The 17,594-nt window shown below is 38.5% G+C and overlaps 1 protein-coding gene across 1 annotated transcript; it reads left to right on the forward strand.

Annotated features, from left to right (window-relative positions):
* Window positions 1–277: 277 nt before the first annotated feature.
* LOC149006839 (beta-glucuronosyltransferase GlcAT14B-like) lies at window positions 278–16,290 on the forward strand. The gene is made up of 4 exons (XM_089164678.1): window positions 278–1,247; window positions 1,340–1,415; window positions 1,498–1,613; window positions 15,035–16,290. Exons 1-4 carry the CDS (start codon window positions 674–676, stop codon window positions 15,547–15,549), a joined length of 1,281 nt encoding a protein of 426 aa, XP_089020804.1. The 5' UTR covers window positions 278–673; the 3' UTR covers window positions 15,550–16,290.
* Window positions 16,291–17,594: the final 1,304 nt, after the last annotated feature.

Below are 17,594 nucleotides of genomic sequence, written 5' to 3' on the forward strand. Positions count from 1 at the left end.
TTGTCTCTCCTTAATCGAATCTAAATCAGTACAGGTGGCACGCTTGTACAATGATTTAACTGCTTATTCTCTTTTCTCGTCATCCAAACAAACTAACCTGACAGATTTTCCTTCAAGATCTACTGTTACGCTTTCGGGAATTTGCTGTCATTTGTTGTGTAGTTGTTGGGTTGTTTAGATGATCCAACGGTAGTAATTTAAGATCTCGATAAGAACGGTTTAATGGGATCGTTAATTTATGTTTATAAATGTGTTTAAATACACGTTTAATTCTTAATCTCACAACTAAAACACTTAACTGCAACAGTGCTAACTCGATTTTAATGGCTCGTGAGTTGCGAGTTAAGCTCGATAAAGGAAGAAAGAGAAGATCAAGCCAAGGGTTACAGAAAATTTTCTTCCGTTTTTTCTATTTTTGAAATTTCATGGAGAAATACTTCTTCTTCTTCTCGATCTTCATCTTCGTCTTCATCACTGTCTGCAATTACGAACTACACAGAAAACAACAGAGACGATGACGCAGATATTATTGTTCTCTTCTTCTCCATTCTCCTTTTCCTCTCTAACCTAGGACTTGTTCGAAGTCATCGTGTCTTCATTGGAGAAGCAATTGCAGGTTGTTTCTTGCTTATCATTACAGCTTTGAAGGGCAGGAAAGAACGAGAGAGATGAAATGAAGAATCTAAAGAGTTATTTGCACCTGAAACAACCAACATTTATGGAGAGAAGATGGATCATTCCATTGGCTATAGGTTCATTAGTTTCGGTTTTCCTTCTCTTTCTCACAACCCTTTCTTCTCCATATGGTACTATTTTTTCCCCTCTCTTACGCTCTTCCACCCGTCGCGAAGCTTTCATTGAATCCAAGCTTCGTCCACTCGCTGTATCTTCTTCACCACCACCACCTCGCTTGGCTTATCTCATCTCCGGTTCTGCTGGAGATGGTGCAATGCTGAAACGCACACTTCTTGCTTTGTACCATCCGCTCAACCGCTACATCGTCCATCTCGACCTTGAATCCAAACCCCAGGAACGCGTTGATCTTCTCGATTACATCAGGACACACCCGGTTTTCGTCTCTGTGGGTAATGTTAGGATGATAACCAAGGCTAATCTTGTTACTTACAGAGGTCCTACCATGGTTGCTAACACGCTTCACGCCGCTGCTATATTGTTGAAGGAAGGTGGCGATTGGGATTGGTTCATCAATCTCAGTGCCTCCGATTACCCCCTTGTTACTCAAGACGGTTAGTCATTTTCGGTTTCTTCAATTGCTCTGCTTCGTTATTTGCACCGTCTGTTTTAAACTTTTCATTGATTGGTACTTTGCTGTGGTTAGATCTATTGCACACGTTCTCGTTTTTGCCCCGGGAACTTAATTTCATGGATCACACGAGCAATATTGGGTGGAAGGAGTAAGATAAATAATAACCCTTTTATTTAGATCCATCTCCTGTTTCGAGCTTTTGCTAACTCTGTTTTTGGTTTCCTGATTAGGTATCAGCGGGCAAAACCAATTATTATAGATCCTGGGTTGTATATGAGCCGGAAGTCTGATGTTTTCTGGGTTTCCCAGAGGAGAAGCGTTCCCACTGCCTTTAAATTGTTCACAGGTGAAGTTAGCTAAGCCTTTTTTTGAATCCCCTTATCATCCGCGGATTGGTGTGTAGGTTCTGTTCCCTTCTAATTTACGTCTTACACTTCTCTGTTTACTTTTGGTTATGCTATTGTCAGATGACTCAGATTCCTTACTTCAATAGTTGAATTTTGTATTCCCCATGCCTGTACATTTATGCTAAGGTATCAAGCTAATGCAATTTGGTTATTTAAGAAGCCAGTTGTTCTAAGATGGGTTCTTGAGAAGTTTTATAATATTATCAGACAAATATGGGGGAAAAAGGCTATATTCCTCTGACTGCTATATGGACTCCATGGAATATTTTCCGTTTGATGTTTTTGTTGATTCATGTTTGTTGTTCGCATATTGGTGGAATTTTTATGATGCCATAGTAATTTGGTTTCTAATTACTTTGAAGTCCATGGAATATTTTCCGTTTGATGTTTTTGTTGATCCATGTTTGTTGTTCGCATATTGGTGGAATTTTTATGATGCCATAGTAATTTGGTTTCTAATTACTTTGATTTGTATGCAGTATGTTCATACTATTTGCTTTGTAATGACTGCTGTTTCTGATAAATTAGGCTAAGTTAACCGGACAATTTCCTTTTTACTTGATTTCAATGTAAGCCAACAGAACCTTAAGAACTTGAAGCATATATATATATATATATATATATATATATATATATATATATATATATATATATATATATACACACACACATAAATACTGGGAAGCTCTCTCACTTCACACTGAAATAAGATGGATTTGGAGTTAGCAAAATATTTGAAACGCAAACGCTAATTGCGTACGTGTGGTATAATGTCTGATACAGTCTTACAGGATCTCTCCATATTCTTCCTTGGAGACAGATCTTTAGTATTTTGTATTTTATTAAGAAAGGTTGATTTTTTTAAGTATCAGTGATAGGGAGAGCATGAGATGAATTCAGTGGTAAACAATAGCTAGTTGCCCTAAGATGCTTTCTTACTGTGAATTCGGATGCCATAGATTAGATGATTTAGTAGGAAACAGAGTAGATGAGTCAAAATAATAGGCAGATACTACAGATTAGAATAGGTATGGTTCGAATTTGATCAATTGGAGGAGATATTTGTATGTGTTATAATACTTTCTAAGTTTCTAATTCTGATCTGCTAGGATTAAGGTCTCTCATCGTTATCGCCTCTCATAGCTTCAAGCATCATTTTTTCTCCTCTCTTGTTCACTGTTCTGCTTAGCCACATGCCTTATTACAATAAAACCTAAGGCAACCTCTAGGAGATTAAAGAGGAAAAAATCCTAATAGCAATCTAAGTAACTAACAAATAAAAAAGAAACTTCACTAGTCTAAACCCTCCATGCAAGGCATAGTTACTGCCTAAAAGCGAGGACTAAAAGGGCCTTGTAATCGTCGAAGGCTCCATACGATGGCTTTTGAGTCTTCAATTTGCATTCATTCTCCTCCAGTTGTAGTGGCCCCACTTGAACTTGGAATTAATATTTTCCTTAATCTTTACTGCTGTCTGCAAGTCATGTATCTTCAACATTAATCTTTTCTTAGCTGGCCACGGGCCCACATGGAGTGGAGTTTCTTTGGGAAAATGTCCCCGACAAATCAGCAATCTTAATTGCAATTAAATATCCTAGTATGACTTGTCGACTGTTTTATCTTAAAACCCCCTTTATAATGCCTGACAATGCCCTCTTCAAATATGGAGTATCTCCCTAAAAAAATATACTGGATCAATGAAGGGAAATGCAGCTGTCTGATGTCTGTCATTTCTGGAAAATATTCTGTGAATAATCTTCACATGATGAGAGGCTGACTGATGTCTAGTATTTCTCCCAAATAAGACTTAGTGGGTCATAAATTGAGCCAAAATAGGTTGGTGTTGGAGAAGCTTCAAGTTTAAGGTAGAAACTGTTGAAGAAAAGAACCAAATAAATATAGTGCAGTGTTAAGCCGACACTTCTAGGTGCGTTACAAATGTCGCTTTCCTTAAGACATAATTCGCCCCCACAACTAGTGCTTACTGGTTTTAGTGAAGTGTCTCTTGGGATGCATTGAAGCCCAACTTTAGTGGTTCAGATTTCGTAGAGCACACACAAAATTTGAATACAGAGTAATATTATACATTGCAAGGAGGAACACTCTTATCAAATGAGGTACCTACGCAAAACAATCATGACTCTATTCGTACAGGTACCTTTCTTTGTAGAGATGCCACCGTTCACGTTTTAATATAAGTCGTCGGATTGTTCAACTGCACGGTCTGATGGTCCAAATTAATTGAACGAATAGATTAGGACCAATCCTTACAATGGTTAGATTACTGAGGTAGATCTAACCATTAGATCTTCTTGGATTCCGATGGACCTACCTCCATCACCCTTGATTGACCATGGATTATAACAAACGGTCTAGATCAGATTTCGCTCGAAGTGATGCAAGCATGCAAAATGCTAAGTATGTGCGCCAAAAGAGCCTAAATTGCTCACTGCCCATGCTTTGTGAGTGCGTGTTTGGATGGTACATCGTCCTCATTCATATACTACACATACGAACTAGCATGTCCTATTATCCTAAATTAGGATTAAATAGAAAACATCTATTAATTAATTCGGGTTTCAACTCCTCGATTTCTAATGTGGGACTAAATTAATAAATACACTTTCCTAAAAAAAATAAAGGAAAGATCTATGCACTTAATTAAATCCCCAAAAAAATATTAACTTGTTATTTATTATATTAAAAATATTACAACATTATTAACACAATTTCACTATATTGAGGAAGTGTTAAAGGAATTTAACCATTTAGATTGTCCACATGTGAGTACACCTTTCTACTTTAGTGTCAAGTTAGTACCAAATGATGGAAGAGCAATACCAAAAACTGACTATCTAGTGCTATTGGTTGTTTAATGTATGTAATGACAAGTACAAGATTAGATATAACATATGCTATAGGAAAACTTAGTAGGTACACTAGTAACCTTAGTAACCTACATTGTGAAGCTGTATTTTAGGGTTTTCAGTTACCTTACCTCAAGGTATCGTTTGTTTGTTAGATAAAAAATGGGGTGGGAGAAAGGTAAACTTTTCCATAAAATCCCAAAGCAGGATTTGTTTGGTTAAATGAGATGGGGAAGTGGACAAACAAACTTCCTTAAATTGAGGAAGCTTGTCTGCTATCGTGGCATGTCACTTCCCTCCCCACCCCCTTTTAAAGTCCCACTAAATTAGTGGTGGGAAAGTGAGGGATATACTAATAGTGGGACCCACAATTACAACTTTTTCACAAAGTGCTTTCCTTTCTTTTCCCATTCTCTCACCTCACTACATGTAGATTCCACATTTAGGTCTCTCATGTTTATTTTTTTCACTCTTTTTTATCTAGCAAACAAACGATTCCTAATGGAACTATGAATTATGGCACAAGTTACAATGGATATCCCATTGTTATAGAAGGGTTCATGGATGCTAGTTGGATAATAGACAATGAAGCCCATTGTCCACAAGTTGTTGGATATTCACTCTTGGTGGGGATGCAATATCTTAGGGTTTAGAAAAGCAGACTTGTATCACTGTTTCCACTATGGTAGCAAAGTCTATGGCATTAGCTTTGGCGGTAAAGAAGCTGAATGGATTAGGAATTTATTGGTAGAAATTCCAACATTGCCAAAACCTATGACAACAATATCGCTTCATTGTGATAGGGAAGCAAGTATGCTAGAGCATATAGCCACATTTATATTGGAAAGTCAAGACATATTAGACTAAGACACAATTTTGTGAGGCGGGTGATTGTTGATGGAGTTATTACGATCAATTTTGTAAGATCGAGTCAAGAATCGGCAAATCCACTAATGAAGGGTCTTACAAAGAATTTGGTGAACAATGTTGCGAGAAGGACGAGTCTTAAGCCCATTTCCTAAGATCATCAATAGAGGAAACTCATCTCAATACTTGAAATATCAAATTTGAGTTCAATGAGTAAAGAACTTTGTAGTTTGTATGGAATGTTCTGCAAGCGCCAATTCTCCACCATCCCATAGATGAGTGCTTGGTTTCTGTAGTATAGGTGGAGGGTGAGCTATAGGCTCTTAATAGATATATAACAATTCTTGTTGAGATGTTTGTTACAAGACATCTTTGATAGGTCTACCTAAGTTAGTGCATCAAGTGAGGCTGCTTGTATTGAGTTTTGGGCTTAGACTCTAAGGCACTCATGATTCTGAGATAGAGACACATGGCCTTTAAATGTGTCAATTTATTGGGGTGTTTTCAAAGAAGAATTTAAGTGTGTGAGATTATGTCCGGCCCGTCATCATAGGATTATTAGTTCAGAGACTTGTCTACTCTATACTTCAGATTAGCTTTGATGAATTTGACTAAGTGGAGGTTCAAGTCAGACAACACCTACCACTTAAGCATTTGGTTTCCAAATTTGTTGAATTATTATTTTCATATTGAAAACGTTGGGAGAATGTTGTAATATTTTTAATATAATAATAAAAATAGCAGGTTACTATTTTTTTGGATTTAATTAATTGCATAAATCTTTCCTTTTCTTTTTAGGAAAGTGTATTTATTCAGTACTATATTGGAAATTGAGTAGAATCCCAAATTAATTAATAGGTGCTTCCTATTAACTTGATTCAAGATAATAGGACATGCTAATGCATATGTGCAGTGTGCAAGTGAGGATGATGTATCATTCGAGTGTCCACCCACATGCCCAACGTGGGCTATGAGCTGTTTAGGCACTTTTGGCTCACGCACTTTACACGCTTACATCACTTTGAGTAAGATCTTATATGGACTGCTTGTTTTAATCAATAGTTGATGAAGAGTGATGGAGGTAGGTTCATTGGGTTCTAGAAAATCCAACGGTTAGATCTGCTTCAATAATCTAACCATTGTAAGGATTGATCATAATCTATTTGTTTCATCGATTTGGGCCATAGGGTCGTGCAACCAAACGATTCGACGACTTATGTTAAAACGAGAATAGTGGTATCTCCACAAAGAGGTACCTATACGAATAGAGTAATGACTATTCTGTGTGGATTCCTCAATTGATAAGAGTCCCTCTGTCTATATTGTATACAACAGTCCATAGAAAATCCAAAAAATATTTTGTATTTGGATTTGTGTTGCTCTGCAAAATATGAACAACAACGAAAGTTGGGCTTCTTTGTATCTTGGGAAACACTTTGCTGAAGCCCACGTAGCACTAGTTGTGGGGGCTAATTACATCTCAAGGAAAACAGAATCTGTAATGTGCCTGGAACTGCTGGCTTTACACTGAGCTATCTTTATTTTGCTTATTTTCTTCAACAAAATAGGGTGTTAAGTATTAGTATCAATCAGCTTATCAGAAAGCTGGTCTTAAGAGATGCAAGATATGATGGAAAAACACATGGAAACGCTTAAAATACATATGGACAGGCTTAGAATACAAAATATTGTTTTGAAACATAATACACTTAAGAAAGTAGTAATTGGGTCCAATATCTGCCACTTGATCAGTTGGGACCCAAAATTTGTGTACGAGGGTTTGTTGTACAATTCACCAATCTTGAACTCAATTAGACTTGGGCATGTGGCAGTAAAAAGCTTTGAAGATCATTACATTTTTGAAAATTAGATGGATGGTTGAAAACATAATGGAGAAGTTCAGATACATGAGTGGGAAACATAATTAAGTTCGTGAAAATTACATGTGCGATCAATCTAAACCATGCTTTTGTGTTCAACCATTAGATTTTTTCACATCATCCTTCCATGTGGCAAATTAGGTCATTGTACATGGAAACTTCCATAAGTGACACACCATCAAAGGTTATTTAACAAAAAAGCGGGAAGACTGAATTAACATTGTGTGGAGAAATCCTCCACTACTCATCCGTATTGGCCTGATACGACCAACTCATATCGACATGAAATACCTCGCTTGTTACCACAAACATGGTCGTGCTATCTTCCTTGTTGGCAGACTTGAAGTGGCATGGATGGGCGTACGTATAGATGATTGCACACCCATGCAAGTGGTTAAATTGCTGCTTCAAGCAAGCACAATAGGTCAATAAAAGTTGATTTGGAATTTCATGAGGTTACAAAAACTGCCACTTTTTGGTAATGGAATCTAATGCAACCCTTCTATTTTTATTCATTTGGAGTTCATTTATAAGGCACTATGTATTTACTTGGATTGAAACTAGACCATTGAGAGTGCATGATTTTGGACCACCGATAGTTGCCAATATGGCAAGTAGTGAAAGCTACAAAAAGCTACAAATGACATGCAAGATAACCTACAAGAAGTGTTTTATATGAGGTTTAAAGTATTGATATCGGGTGTTGTGTTGGAAGGGTGAGTCGAAGAGTTGTATCGCATCAAGAGGGTGGTGCTTGGCGGCGGCAAGGTTGCCCCATAGGACTTAAGTTTGGGACCAGCTTCTCTATGAAAGTCAGAGTAGGGATGCATACATTTTGACCCTCCCCAGACACTGCAACGGTGAGAACCTTGTGCACTGGGTGCATCCTTTTATCTTATCATATAAGAGGTTCAAGATATGCATGGAGACAGTCAAGAAACACTTGGATCTGCCTAGGGTATGCCCAAAATTTAGTAAGCATAAATCACTTTTACTATGAATTCATATGGATCTTTCTAAACATCAAAGTTAAGCATAATGTTACTCGGCTCCTTCCCCATCTCTTACCTTGGCCTTCCCTTCATTTTGGGTCATCTCACGAACCACCATTGCACCCTATGCTTGATCAGATCCGGAAGAGACGCCAACTTTGGAAGGCTAGACTCTTATCCTTCGCTGGTAAGATGGACTTCATCAAATTGGTTCTCCAATCATCCTATCTATATTGGTTTGGCATCTTATCCCTCCCCAAAGCCACAATTCGTGCAATGGAATCCTTTTTTTGTGTTTTCCTCTAGAAAGGCCAAGAAAACTCCATGTTCCCCATCCATTAGTTGGTCTTCCATTGGCCGGCCTAAGTCAGAAGGGAGTCTTGGAATCTATCGTGTTCGCAATTTCATTTACGCCACCCTCCTAAGCTCATTTTGAAATTTGTCTCCAAGCATGACTCAATTTGGGTTGATTGGGTATACACCCACTTGTGGCACAATGACTCCATTTGGACTGTCTTCGTCCCTCATAACCCCTTGTGGGTTTGGAGGAGCTCCTCCTCTTAGACCCCTTGCCTTGCCCGCCATCTCCACTTAAGTTGCCAATGGGACTTGCTCTTGCCTTTTGCTGAACCCCTAGCATCCTTTGGGCATTCTTTACACCCTCCTTGGCCCCTGCCAAGTCTATGCCACCCGCATCCCTAAGCTCACCTTCCTCTCAGAATTCATCTTGGGTTACTCCTACTCTTCTGCTCCCCCCCCCCTTCACCCCTCTAACCATGACTGCATTACTTGGTTGCCTTCCTCCCCGAGCTCCACCACCACCTCAACGTGGAATCTCATTTGCACCCCCTCTCCCCCATTTGCTTAGCATCCCTTGGTTTGGTTTAATAACCACATCCCTTGACACACCCTTATTGCTTGGAGAGCCTTTAACCTTTGCCTCCTTATGCAATCATTCTCAACCATAGGCACCTCAATATTAAACAGCCCGGAAGATGTTGACCATCTTTTCTTTTCTTGCCCCTTCTTCCACTACTTGTGGTCTAGAGCTATTACCACCATTTGGCCTTGCTCCAGACATCCCCCTTGGGTTTTCTAGGGATTGGGCTTGGTTTTTGAGACATTTCGCAGGTTCTACCATTTGTGATTTGGTAGGTAGGTCAGTTTTCAACACTATAATTTCTCACTTATGTTGGGAGCAGAAACTTAGGAGATGGACCTCCAACTCAAGATCCTTTGATTTGATTTGGAAAGCCATCTAATTTGATATTTATGCTTGTCTTTAGTCATTTCCCCATCTCCCCCCTCTTATGGATTCCCCAAGGAACATGACTATTGTTGTCTCCTAGGGTCTTAGCTCATCTTCTTTGCGGACTAGTGGGTTGTAATTTCTTTCCCCCACCTCTCCCTTCCTTTGTATATTCTTTTCTTCCCCTTTGGGGGCTTTGGTTAATGAATTATTCATTCATCCAAAAAAAGTTCCATTTTGTGGGATGCTTCTTAACTTTTAAAGAAGGGAGGGTGGAAGGAGTAGCTTATGGGTATTCAACACCCTTTATTTGCAAGCTCCCTCATTATGGCAGGTCATGACATGGCTGGATTTAATAATGACGTTTAATGGGCTCATGGATAGCAGGTATTCGTTTGGAGGTGTCTGTACGACTACCGATAGGGAAATATAAAGCAGAGGAGGAACCATTGCAGTATCATAGCAGAAAAGCATATGCTCAAAGTAATGTAGGGAATGTAATGTAGCATGGAGTGAATGAGGGCCAGAAATCCAAGACCTTAGATGAACAGCAATACGAAGACTTAGGTTTCAAGGGTTTTCGACGAGAACTAGGTGAGGCCTTAGTTTAGGGTCAAAACGAAATTATAAGTCGGGTCTGATTTATGAGATTAGGTCCCCTGTTACTGAATATTTCGGGTACCCGAAAGCTGGATTGTCCCCTTTGGATACAGTAATTAGAGTTAGGGTCTGGAGGGTCTTGGACTAGGGTTTGAATAGGTCTAGGGATGATTTTAGAGGCCTCAGGTTTGGGCTGTAAGGGGTCTGGAGTTATGGTTACAGATTTAGGATTAGGGTTCTAAGGATCAAGGTTGGGGTTTTATGGTTAGAATTCTAAGGATCTAGGTTTAGGGTTAGGGTGCGAATCTTTGGTAGTAAGGAATTAGGGTTTTGGAGGGATAAAAAGGGCTGCGACTAGGTTGTGTGTCAATGGAGGTAGAGGGATAATGGGTCTGCAGTGGGGGTATTATTTTATTTTTTGGTGCAAGGGGCAGTATTTTATTGATGGATTCTGGGGTTTATGAAGTTGAAGAAGTGGCTGAATGGAGTAGAGTTTTCAAAACAGAAATTAAACGAGTGAAAGGGGGAATGGGTGAATATGCTGACTTTTTACTTACCTGTAGCACAAGTCTTGTAATGGGGTGAGATGATGATGAAGAGAAGTGGAGACAGGCTGCACACAGTGCTGAAGGAGGTCCTTCAATTAGAAACCGTACGATTGGTTACTAGATCAACTGGAGGTACCTAACCACTGGTGGAGCAGCTCTGATATCACAGACACTCTTAGGCAGCTACAGACACTATTAATTTGTAATCTGAAATCTTAAATTCAAAATCCATCACTTGCATGGCCTTGTTTTTATTGCCTTGTACTGATTTTCCTAGTTGTACTCAAATTAGAAACTAATTTAAATAGGACTAATCTAATAGACCTGACATAACCTTGGCCGACTCAAACAAAATTTGAAGGACAGAGGTAAGATCCTATTGTAGGTCTAATTACAAGTATGCAGCTGCATGTATTGAGTAGGATTCCTTTATTTACAAGAATGCCGCTGGTGTCTCAAGCAGGGGTCGTATGCTACTTGCATCACCGTTCAAGTAGATACTTGTCTGGTATATCTTCTGTGTTGCATTGTAGCCCTATTTCTCTTGTGGGTGTAAGTGTATGTGTTGGACTGGGTGCTCCACGCTCTTGCTCTACCTGGATGGTGCTCTTTGGTCATTGTGGTAATCATATTCTAGTGGAAGCATATTGGGTGAATACAGGCTCTATCTCGAGCATTACTCCCGGATGTAGACAATCACTCGTGCAATTGAATCATGTATTTCTGTGAGATTGTTGGTGTGCATGAAAACCTTGCTATGCGTATATCTCTATGTTGCACGTGTTGAGGAGTATGGTGTTGCACATAATTAATTATGTGCAGGAATTAGAGGAAATATTCACAGGTCACTGATTTAACCCCTCCCCTCCCTCTTGGTGACATCTGCGGACCTACAATAATCTTCACTTTTTCCATGATATTAGTATCCACAAAACCTATGATATACACATCCAAACACTACCATTGCAACCAAAGTCATTTAACATAATCTTCCTTTTTGAATGACATCAATGTCCTGAAACCTATGAATGCTTTGCTCCTATCTGTTGTCTTTCATACAGTGCATGAGCAATTTTCATAAGCATGAATGCAAACCAGGTCTGCTTTTTTATTCATTAACAGAAAATTGGTTACCTGTGGTTGCTGTGAGGTCCTTCAGTTAATATATTGGATCATACAAATGCTTCTAGGTATGGTTTGATAGCAAACTTGACTACGGTGCCTTTTAGAATTAAATGGACCTAAAAGTCAGATCTCTCTCAAGTTAAACCTTTCACGGCTTTTCTATGTACCCACACATATATTCATCAAAATAAGTAAAATCAATTTATCAGGAGAGAAACAATACCTCTTTAGTGCAACCCCCAATTTTTGCACTGTGGATCTCATTGTTGTCAATCTAGTCAGTTGAGCAGCACTCATGAAGTGTTGTGAGCAAAGCTGAAGAATGTGCAGGATGGTCTTAGTTGAGTCAATAGCATTGATGTGGCAAGTATGCGGTATACAAAATGTGTACAGCCATTGATATGGTTAGTATGTTAGTGTACATGGCAGGATGTGTGTGGCATGTAGCAGTGATGGGATGTTGATTATAATGTATGAGGAGCCATGTGTGATTTGACAGTTGTCATGGTGATGTGTCGGTTATGTGTTCATGCACATGTTAATTTGTTGATGTATGATGGTTATCTTGGAGATGTATGGAATGCATCTGGCATGCATATAGCGCATACTCATGTATGAGGCTTATAACATGTTTGGGTGTATGGTGCATGTGGCATGTTCATGCATGACATGACTCTGTCCCATGTAGTAGTCGGGTAGTGTAGCCAAAAGATTGTAGAGGATACCCATAGGATGCCAAGGGTCAAGCTAAAAGAGAGTGGAATGTGGGCCCAATGTTAATTCAGCATCAAGATGATTAAAATTAAGGAGTGAGAAGGAAAATTCAAGAGAAGGTGAGGTTGCTTGAGTGGGTGATTGTAATGTATTGAAGGTGTCTAAAAATGTACATTGATGGAGGTGCCATCTTGTGGGAGTGCATCAAATGGAGCATCCCAAGGTTGAAAACCCCCCATTCTCGGTGGAGAATGCATTGACAGTGAGAAGCATATGCTTGGTGATTTTGATGCATCTCTGAAAATCAAATGGTGGTGGGATTACCTGGTGAAGGCTAATTTTGCATTCTTGGTTGCAAAGTTCTATGTTATATGCCTAGTATCCTTGTAGGGTATGTTTGGCAAGAGTGATAAGTCATAATGTGTTTTTTTCCCTTTGGGGGGGGGGGGGGGGGGGGATTGATTGTAGGTTAGGTGCTTTTTAAATACATAGATCATGCCAAAAATAATAATAATAATAATGGCAATTGTTGGCGTTTATGCTTGCATTGTGGAGCAATATATAAGCCCATTTTTTGTTGTTGTAGTTGGGTATCCATTTGGGAGTTGTACATGATCAGATTTGTAACTTTAGCTTTTGTATACCAAAGGTTAAATTAAGATAGGGTGATCTTGGGTTATAAGTTCAACCAACTATTAGTGTGAATAGAACACTGTATCTTCGTCTAGAGTATTTCTTAAAACCCTTTTAACAATATTAAGTTTTAAAATCTTGCAACTTCAAGTGCATCCATTCATAGCGAGCTTTGGATAGGATTACCGTCTTTTGATAGTCATATCTTTCTTTTAAATTATTCCACAACTCAAATGGATCTTTCACAATTAAATATTCAGCTCTCAATGACTGAGGAACAAAGCAGGCATGTTAAGTGCCACACTTTATTTGCAGTTGAACCTTGTTGAGTATTGTGCAAATACAAATGCCTAAGGGGTATTGCTTTGTGAGAATAGGCAATCCACTTATATTTGTTGTTGTGCGTAATCATTTGGGAATAGAAGTGCATTTGATTTTTGCAGGATGGTGTATTGCCTTTAGGCTAGGCCATTCTTGGTGGAAGGCATGAGTGCATGTGAAGTGTAGCTAGTAAAATTGGGTTTGCCCCAGCTATTAGTGTGTACAGTGCAGTGCTTCTAGTTCAGTTAGGGTAATATTGTTTGTTGATTTTGTACAGGGACGGTAGTACACTAGGGTTTAAATTTAAATGTGCTGGTTCACCTCCCCCTTCAGTTATAGCCAATTCAACAAAAATTTGGGTCACTATCAGTTCACAAGTGACAATTAAAATTCCCTCTTTGCTAGCAGTAATACCCTTTGAAAGTGGTACCAACAACTTTGGACCTAATGGCAATTTTTTTTAAGGAAAAAGCCTTTCATGAATTAAAAACTAAAACTGATTAACCTAGCAACATAATTTTAGGAAAGAGGGGCTTTTATGGAAGATAACCAAGGATTGTCTTTCCTTGGAAATATTAGAAGTTGTATCTTCAACCTGACAATTTTTCAACGGCTCACCGACCAGATTTGATTTCAATCAAGTTACTTGTTCAAAAGACGACCAATCAAATTTAAATTTGAGGACAGTATTTGCTAATCCACACCCAATAAGAACAGGGTTTACAAGAAAAATGGAATGAATGTATAAAGAAGAAAGTCTCCTCCCCAACCCCACAAACCCAACCCCCACCTGCCCCCAAGTATATTAAAATAATAATAATAATAATAATAAAGAAAGAAAGAAAGAAAGAAAAAGAAGAAGTGGGAAAAAGGTTCCTTGTTATTCCTGACTAGTAATAAAAGGTGGTTTAATAGAGTGCAATGGAAATTAATGGGCAAAAATTAGGAACTTTGGATGGACAATAGAGTTTGGGAAGTAGTCTTTGACAGCTATGAAATTCTTTAGGGTTTGAAAGCATAGGGAGAAACCAGTTCTTGTTACAGCAAGGAACTTCTTGACAGGACTAGCAGTTTAGCTAATCAAATTGTGTTAGGAAAGATCAACTCATTGGAATGAAGAGATGAAACTATATTACCCTCAATACAGGCACTCTTGACTGATAGCATGAATGGCTTGTTTTTGAATTTTGAATTTGCCAGTGTTGAGGCAATAAATGTTCTGGAATCAACCCCTGCTTTGCAGGCATATGTAAACTGTATTTGCTTCCTTGTTCAATTCATAATTTTTATCAAAGCTGTTTAGTCTTTATACCAACCTTAGCTTATTACATTTAAATAAGTTCAGGCATTGCTGGAAGTACATTTGGCAATACCTAATAGAACAAAAACTTTATAATATAGATTGCTAAAGAAACAGAAAATTGAACTGTAAGATGGGTTTTTCATCAATACTGCTTTGGACTGTTGATCAAATTGGTCCTGGATCAATATTGCTCATTGTATTTCACATGTTATGTTCTTTTGCAATCGCTTATCCAATCTAGCTTTTATTTCTGTGTGATAGGTTCTGCCTGGATGGTGCTCTCTCGCCCCTTTATTGACTACTGCATATGGGGTTGGGAAAACCTTCCTCGTACTGTTCTAATGTACTACTCGAATTTCATCTCCTCCCCTGAAGGTTACTTCCATACAGTCATCTGTAATGCTCAGCAGTTCCGAAATACTACTGTCAACAGCGACTTGCATTATATATCATGGGATACCCCCCCAAAGCAACACCCCCACATCCTTAATCTCAAGGACATGAAAAAGATGGTGGACAGCAATGCTCCATTTGCAAGGAAGTTCCACAGAGATGATCCAGTACTAGATAAAATAGATGCTGAGCTTTTGCTCCGAGGGCCTGGCATGATTGTTCCAGGTGGGTGGTGCATTGGGAGCACGAAAAATGGGACAGACCCTTGCTTGGTGATGGGTAATACCTCAGTCCTTAAACCAGGTCCAGGCTTAAAAAGGCTTGGAAGTCTAATTGTCTCTCTTTTGTCAAAAAAAAATTTTCACCCAAGACAGTGCAAGTGATTGAAGGGTGTGCTCAAGTAGATGGGGGGGGCAGCTTTTACTGACTTTATTACATCTGGGAGATGTATCCTTATCAAGAACTGGTTAAAAAAATTTCATCTGGAAGAGGGATGGTTCCATACTGAATCTGACAGGCTTTATGATGGGCAGAAATAGGTCAGATTTGATAGAGGAGGGAAGGACTGTAACCATATATTTTCAGCAGCTGTTGTCACACACGATCAACTAGGGAAGATCCTGTCAGGCCATATATAGTTGGATGTCCACGAATAGGTCTTATCTTCCACATTCCCAAGCATGACAAATCCCAAAACCAAGAGCAAAATTATGTGCTGATGCTGGGTTCCAAATTGTCATATGACTGCTTCTGTAGGGAATTATGAGTTGAGGAAAGAAAAATGAATGAAGATTCACAAAGCGCCTCTGACATATTTCCCAATAATTTTTCGAACTCTTATGCATGCAGTTCTTTTTATTTTCTGGAATAGGAAAAATTATACTTTTATTTTTTATCCACCATCCTCTTGTATTGGAATCCTCTAACCCTCACAGGTGGAGGGATTCTGTCTTTTTCACATCCTTCTACCGTATATTTTAAGGGGATGTTTTTTAATCTACTTTTAGAGGTGAATGTTTTGTCCACTAATAGGAGAATTATGTTTCTTTTAAGGTTTGTTTGGTTGCTTTTGATTTTGGAATCTTGTCGGATTCCAGGAAATAGATCTGTCCATTCATGAATGTCTTAGGTTTGACTTGAATTGGATGAGAACAATTGTTTTCTCTGTTTTCCACTTAAATCAAACAGCTAGAAAAGACTACTTTTTTTTTTTTTTTTTGGTAAATAAAAGAAAAGACGACTTTACATTCTGTCATTCTCCTTTCCTTTTGACTGGGTTTGCCTGGATTATAAAGCAAGGGTGGTTACTATTATTGGGTTAAAGATGTCTCAAAGGTGTTGGCATAGCATCCCTTATAAAAATTGTGCAGAGATAATAAGACTCGGGGAAAGCTTTTCTCAATTTTGTGTTGGGTTCCTGTCTAATGAAGCATTCAATCTCTGAACTAGGTACATACTTATGTGCAGAGTAAAATTTGTTCAAATTAAAAACAATTTTCTTACAAAAATAAGTTTGACATGTGTGAGCAAAAGATTCGCACTCAATACAAAACCAATCAATTCTGCCTCAAGGGTCTTAATCATTCAAAAAAATACAAGAATAATAATAAAACATAATAATGAATAATTGAAAAGATTGATACCCAGTCAGAACCTCACAAGTGCTCATAGCTGTGACAGAGAATGTCAGAGTTGTTTTGTCTATATAATTTATACTATTTCAAAGCACGCCAGACACCAACCCCCAACCTTCATTTTCCTTCATTCGATCACTTTAATTGGAAGAACCACCTTGATGGAAAAATGACACTTATTGCATGTGAGCTTTTCACTTTATACTATTTCATGATTGAAGGAATTTTGTAGGAAATTATTGACCGAAACTCAGATTCTCTCCACGACTCAGGTGGGCTATCCTCAGAGTCTGGATCAACAATCCTAATGAGTGATTTTTAGACACTTTTCAACATGAATACAGGAGAGTTATAGGATACTACTGTGGATCTCACTTTCTTAATTATTTATTTACGAGAACCTTATTGATTTTGTGGTTGAAAAATGTAAGAGAAGCATAAAAGCAAGTTATTTCAGTCAAAGAGATCATTTAGATTGTTTATCCTCTCATCTTCCCCCATTTATAATTGGGCTAACATATGTTTGCTTGTGTACCATCGAGCAGATCATGTGTAAAAATGGGCTGCCCAGATGGATTAGATTGGACTCAACTGAACCGTGGTGGCTGAATGTAACACCCGGCGATGGAAAAACTTGGTCGCATTTTTGAGTTCTTGTGAGTTACACAATAATATTTCAAAGAAAGTTGTTTCCATCTTTTGAACCCATAAATGTTGGTTGCATCTCTGCAATCCATTTAACAGCCCAAAGTTGGTGAGGTCGAAAACCTAACTACCTTAAAAGAGGGGAATCA

The sequence above is a fragment of the Hakea prostrata genome, chromosome 8 (genome assembly GCF_041222555.1).
Source record: "Hakea prostrata isolate BN-2017 chromosome 8, UWA_Hpros_2, whole genome shotgun sequence".
Classification (NCBI taxonomy): domain Eukaryota; kingdom Viridiplantae; phylum Streptophyta; class Magnoliopsida; order Proteales; family Proteaceae; genus Hakea; species Hakea prostrata.